This window comes from Euprymna scolopes, chromosome 1 (assembly GCF_053919585.1).
Source record: "Euprymna scolopes isolate OS-2025 chromosome 1, ASM5391958v1, whole genome shotgun sequence".
In the NCBI taxonomy this organism is placed as follows: domain Eukaryota; kingdom Metazoa; phylum Mollusca; class Cephalopoda; order Sepiida; family Sepiolidae; genus Euprymna; species Euprymna scolopes.
Window position 1 is genome coordinate 92,821,510 of NC_136482.1, and position 5,944 is coordinate 92,827,453.

A 5,944-nucleotide genomic window follows, 5' to 3' on the forward strand; every position below is an offset into this window, starting at 1 on the left:
GCTGGTTGTCGTGAAAACAGAAAACACACACAAAAAATAAAATACAGAAGATCACTTTTAAAGAAGTCCCCTGTTTATATATAAAAAAATCTCTACATACACATGAACGAACTGTGTTTAAATTCTCAACGTGCGAACGAGTAGCCATCTTATGACCTCATGCAGACTTGGAAATATGTGTTGAAAAAAAAAATATATATATATATATATATATATATATATATATATATTACTATTCTTGAGCTCTCGTGAGGAGACAAGAAAATAGAAACATTACTTGGGACTACATGTATTTCAAGCTGTGATTCTCCGGCAAGACTCCTTACGAATTGTTTGTCAGTCTTTGAGGAAAGAAGAAACTGGATTCACGTTTTATTTAAAATAAATAAGAGCGAATCCTAAAATGAAGAATTTTAAGACATTGAAGGGTGTAAGGGCTCTCGAAGTTGCCCGGGAAGTCTTAAAGGAGGATATTACACTTAACATCGAAATGCTGGAACAACGTGAAAGACTAAGAAAAAGGACCTTTCAGAAAGAGGAAGATATATTATCAAGGAGATGTTAGTTGAAGTTCGTTCCTTGAATGAAAAAATTAAAGCAATATGCATCAAAGCGGAGTTTGATTTGAAGAACTGTGGTTTCGTTGATGAACAGAAAAAAGAAATTGAGTTTTGATCTAATGTTAATGATCATCTTGCCGACATCGAAGACACAGTTAAAGAACTCAACACATTGGAGAAATCTGAAGTTGGCTCTGTACCTCTGTTATCCATGCCCAAATTACAATGTGCAACCTTCAGCGGAATTAATCCATCCAAATTCGAATTCAAGAATTTTATTTCACAATTCAAAAACTGTACAGACTCTGTTAAATCCGTTAAGTCTAAATTAGTTTTATTGAAAGGTTATTTAAGCGACTATGCTTTACAATTGTTTTCTCATCTAACATTGGAAGATGAAAATTTTAATGTTGCTGTCAATCTACTGACAAAGGAATTTTTAGATATCCCCTTTATTATTAACGAAATTTTTAAGCAGATAATTTCTGCATCCCCTCAATATGACCCTGAATTTGTGTCTGTGAAACAATACCTTGCAGAAGTGAGAGAGGATTTGTCTGAACTGAAAACGTCATATCAAATCGACTTTTTTGAGAATAATTCCCCTGGGTTTTTGTTGATCAGTCACATTATGTTTGAAAAGTTACCTGTGGTCTTGAGAAGGGAAATTAGTCACAGAGTGGGCACGAATTACCTGTCTTTGACTCAAATATTTGACAATTATAATGAAGCCGTTCATGCTCTGTCGAGGAATAAGAAATATTCGCAATCAGCAGAAACTAATTCTAAAGACGATGGAACACGTGTTAAAAATTAGGAAAAGGGGAAAGGAGATGCTGGCTTACAGAATTTTTCTACTAATTATACCGGTAGATACTGCAAACTTTGCTCAGTACATGGTCACTCTATGTTGAAGTGCAGCAAATTCTCTACTTATAAAACAAGAGTTGAGAGGTGTAAACAGTTGAAATTGTGTATCGGATGTGCGGGGGTCGTCAAGCCTTTTTAGGAACTAACTTCCTCCACAAATAAATAAAAATAAAAAGAAGAAGATTTACATGCAAAACAAACGGAGGTTTATTCACAGAAGCCAACCATTAACAAATAAAATATAATTCTCTTTATAATGAGTTCAGAAGTCCTTTTTTAGTGTTCGTATAAAAAAAAGGAGAATGTATTTTTTGTTGAATTGTTCATATGTTAAAACATGGTAAGAGAGGCAATAGGTAATGTCGCCTGTGAAATTGTATGAAGCGCACGGAACGGTGAAAATGGAAGAGTGATAGTAACACGCGTGGAACGTCCGAATGAAAATGCAGTTGAGAGAGAGATTTGATGTTTGTGTGTGCTTAAATACTATTTGGACCGGCTCCCAGCGAGCTTAAGAAGAAAAGTTTAGAAAAATGTCCTTGGAGAAATCCCATTGGACGGAAACATCACGTGGGGTGCTCTGTACTACGTCCGCTCGTTTTGAGTTGATTTAATATATAAGGCCACACCGGAATTTGCGTAGGAGTTATTTTTTTATTTTTCACGCGTCAACATAATCATAATCATACTGCGCGCCTAAATTGTATTTATTTTTATAACAATTTTTAATCCGAATCTTAACCGTGTCAACTGGCACAGATGTTCCAGTTATAAACACAAAAGCGGAGATTGCCCTGGACGCCAGAACAATTCTCTCTCCTGCAAACTGTGTCGATCTAAGGTACATATTACACCTTATGTGATAATCCCCAAAAAATAATTTCACTATTTTCCCATGTTGATGAAAACAACATCATATTACCTGTTCTAGCTATTTCATTACATAATAGAACAAAGAAAACTATGGTTAACTGCCTTTTAGACACTGGAAGTCAGCACTCTTATTTTTCCAGAAAAATATTAAAGGAACTAAGATATCCTGATGGAGATTCGAATCTTACCGATTACCAGATGAAAACCTATGCAGGTGTTACGGTAAAGAGTCTTGAGCAAGTTGTTGTGAATGTTAATGTTGGTAAAGGGAGACAACTCCCCATTCCGGTTTTAATAGATGACCAATTTGGTATTAAATTCTAATTTGATAATTTCTGTCAAGTAAAGTTCAACCTAAATAAATTAAAATACAGGTTGATATTTTCTAGTGAAAAACATAGCAATGCTATAAAAATTGACGGTATCCTAGGTGTAGATATTTTTCAATTAATGACTAAATCCAAAATTATTAGATGCATGAATGGACACGAATGGGATTTACCTCAAGGGATTGCTCCATTTGGTAATGTTCAGCATTTTCTATATGCCGATCAAATCTTTCCTGTAAGAACTGAACGATCCAATCATTGTGATAATTATCATACTATAATATCGGAACATGCCCGTTGCCCAGAGTGCCAATTGAACGCTATATTGGAACCCAAATTAACCTACCAGAATTCATTCTCGGATATATTTGAATCTTCAAATGTGGAGAGAAATTTAGAAAGGATGCTTGCTGTGGAAACTAATGGCACTTCCCTTAATGAAGAATTAATCACGGATTATGACGGAATAAAATCGATAGCTTCAAGAAGTCTATTGAATTTAAAAACAACTCTTTTTTTTTTTCTATTTTGTGGATTTACTCTGGCATAAAGATAAAATCAATTCTGTGCCTTCCAACTGCCAAGTCGCTCTGAAGGAACTTGACAGAACTATGCTATCCTTGGAAAAGAAAAAAATTGCTGAGGCCAATACTGATATTTTTCATCAAGGAGAGACTGAAGGAATTATCGAGAGAATTGAAGTTGCCCCACAGGATTTTCACAAATATATATGGATACCCCATAGACCAGTTTTCAAATTTGATCAACAGGTAACTACCAAAATAAGACATGTTTTTAATTGTTGTTTAAAGGCTGGAGGTGGTTATTTTCTTCATGAGTCATGTTACCCGGATGTTAATATGTTGAGTAATATTCTTGAACTTTTACTTTTATTCGTCACTGATAAATATGTTCTGCTAGGTGACATAAGAAAAGCTTTTGTTATGATCAGACTCAAGTCTGATGAAGATAAAAATAGATTTTGTTTTTTTTTGAAAGATGAAAACGAGTTGATTTGTTATCGTTATTACACATTGATATTTGGTTTCAATGCGAGCTCCTTTATATTAAATTATGTCCTGCAGCATCACGTGAGTAACTTTCCAAATGACACCTGTACTAAGATGTTGAAAAGTCGATTTTATGTTGACGACCTGTGTACGACAAGCAATTCTTCAGAGGAGATAATCAGCCTTAATAAAAATGCAGTGCCTCGACTGCAAAAGGGAAATTTCTAGCTGAGGTCATATAATTCCAATTATAGAGGCCTACGAGAAATCATGATTGCGGATGGTAATATTGTGCAACATAACTGTGAGTATGAAAAGGTTCTTGGGTATAAGTACCACCCTGAATCAGATACTATCAGCATCTTTCACACTTCAGTTCAGGAAAATATACTCTCTAAAAGGGATATTTTGGCACAGACAGCAAAAATATTTTACCCTTTATCACTCTGTGCTCCTGAAACAGTTAAAGCGAAAATCCTTCTCAGAAAATTATAGTTGCTCAAATTGAGTTGGGATCAAAAGGTACCAACAGACATAATGACAATCTGGTCAAATTTAGCTGAGGATTTCTCTGGTTTGAAGAATCTGTCCTTCTCACGACAGGCTGTAGACAGTGACAGTCCACTGAAATTGTATACCTTCTGTGATGCTTCACCACAGGCATATGGGGTTGTTGTTTATGGGGTGCAAAATGGGAAATCCCATATAATATTTTCTAAAGTGAAAGTATCACCAATGAAAGCTAAAACTTTGCCAATGATGGAATTGCTTGCTGTATACATTACATTCAAAGCTTTAAGCATTTTGCTGGGAACATACTCTAATATCAAAATTGAGAGCATTATTGTTTTTGTGGATGTGCAAGTCGTTTTGTCATGGCTTCTCTCAGACAATGTGAAGGCAAAAAGCCTATATACCAGGAATAGAATAAGAGACATTCATGATATGAAAGAGAATTTTACCAAAGAATTTGGAGTGGACATTTACTACAAATATGTCCCCTCTGCGGAAAACCCAGCACATCTGCTTTCTCATGGTGTCAGCCTGGAAAAATTTAAAGAGAAACTGGATTTATGAATTGGTCTACAAGTACCTTGAGCTGCCTGAGTCCGAAAAACCAGTGACATGTGGAAAATGTTTTTCATAGTACAATTTACATAGTACTATTTGTAAACCACTAATTCCCTTTGACAGATTCTCGAGTTTGGATAAGTTATGCCATGCCGCTGCCTTCATATTCAAATTTGTGAATAAATGTAAACGAGTGAAGAAACAGTCTAATCCAAAACAGACTGCCAAAATTTACTTGATTAAAATGATGCAATCACAAGCCTTTGATGTCGAGATTGCTTGCCTGAAGGCCCCCCCCCCCCCTGATAAGAAGATTCCCTCACTGGTTAAGAATCTCAACATCTTTCTCGACTCTGACGGGATCTTAAGAGTGGATGGCAGGATTGAGAGCTATTCACATTGAGCTTGTGCCGGATATGAGCACTCAAGCTTTCATTCTCGCATTAATTCATTTTTCTAATATTTATGGAGTATCAACTCATATATACAGTGATAATGCACGTTCCTTTAATGCTGCTTTAGGTGGCGATGTAATTAAACATTACATCAACAACAATGAATTCAATAATGCATTTACCAGCTCTGCTATCATGCACATAAAAATACCTCTTTACTCCCCTTGGATTGGTAGTACTTGGGAGAGAATGATCAGGGTAATAAAATCATGCTTGTTTAAAACATTAGGTCGATCCAAAATCGGTTATTTTAAACTCTTAATCCTTCTATCAGACGTCCAAAGGGCAATGAACTCCAGACCTCTGACCTACACATGTTCTACTGATGTTGAATTACTCCCTTTAACACCCAACTGTTTTATTCATCCTAACATAAACTCTGAACTTTCCTTTCAAGCTGACAACCCCAGTTTAGTTGAAACAGAACCAGTCACAAGATCTCTACTTGTAAGTACCTTGGAAAACAGAGAAGAATTGACTTCTAAATTCAAAGACCTGTGGCATGAGGAATATCTGGGAAAGTTGCAAGGATTTGCATGAATAAAATCAAGGTAAATGATGTAATTCTTATAAAGAATCCTGCCAAGCCTAGACCTTTCTGGAAACTGGGCAGAGTTATTGAACTGTTTAATGGGAGTGATTGGCAAAGTTTGTTCAGCTAGAATAAAAAGAGGCGATGGTACAGTGGAAATACATAGCCTCAAGCATTTGTTTCCATTAGAGTTGTCTTTAACTCATAACTATTTTCCTGACACTCCAGCTGAAGAGGAATTCGA

At 35.7% G+C, this 5,944-nt stretch overlaps 1 protein-coding gene across 1 annotated transcript; it reads left to right on the forward strand.

Annotated features, from left to right (window-relative positions):
* The first annotated feature begins 4,179 nt into the window (after positions 1-4,179).
* LOC145280696 (uncharacterized) lies at positions 4,180-4,719 on the forward strand. The gene has a single exon (XM_080132174.1). It carries the CDS (start codon positions 4,180-4,182, stop codon positions 4,717-4,719), a length of 540 nt encoding a protein of 179 aa, XP_079988300.1.
* Positions 4,720-5,944: the final 1,225 nt, after the last annotated feature.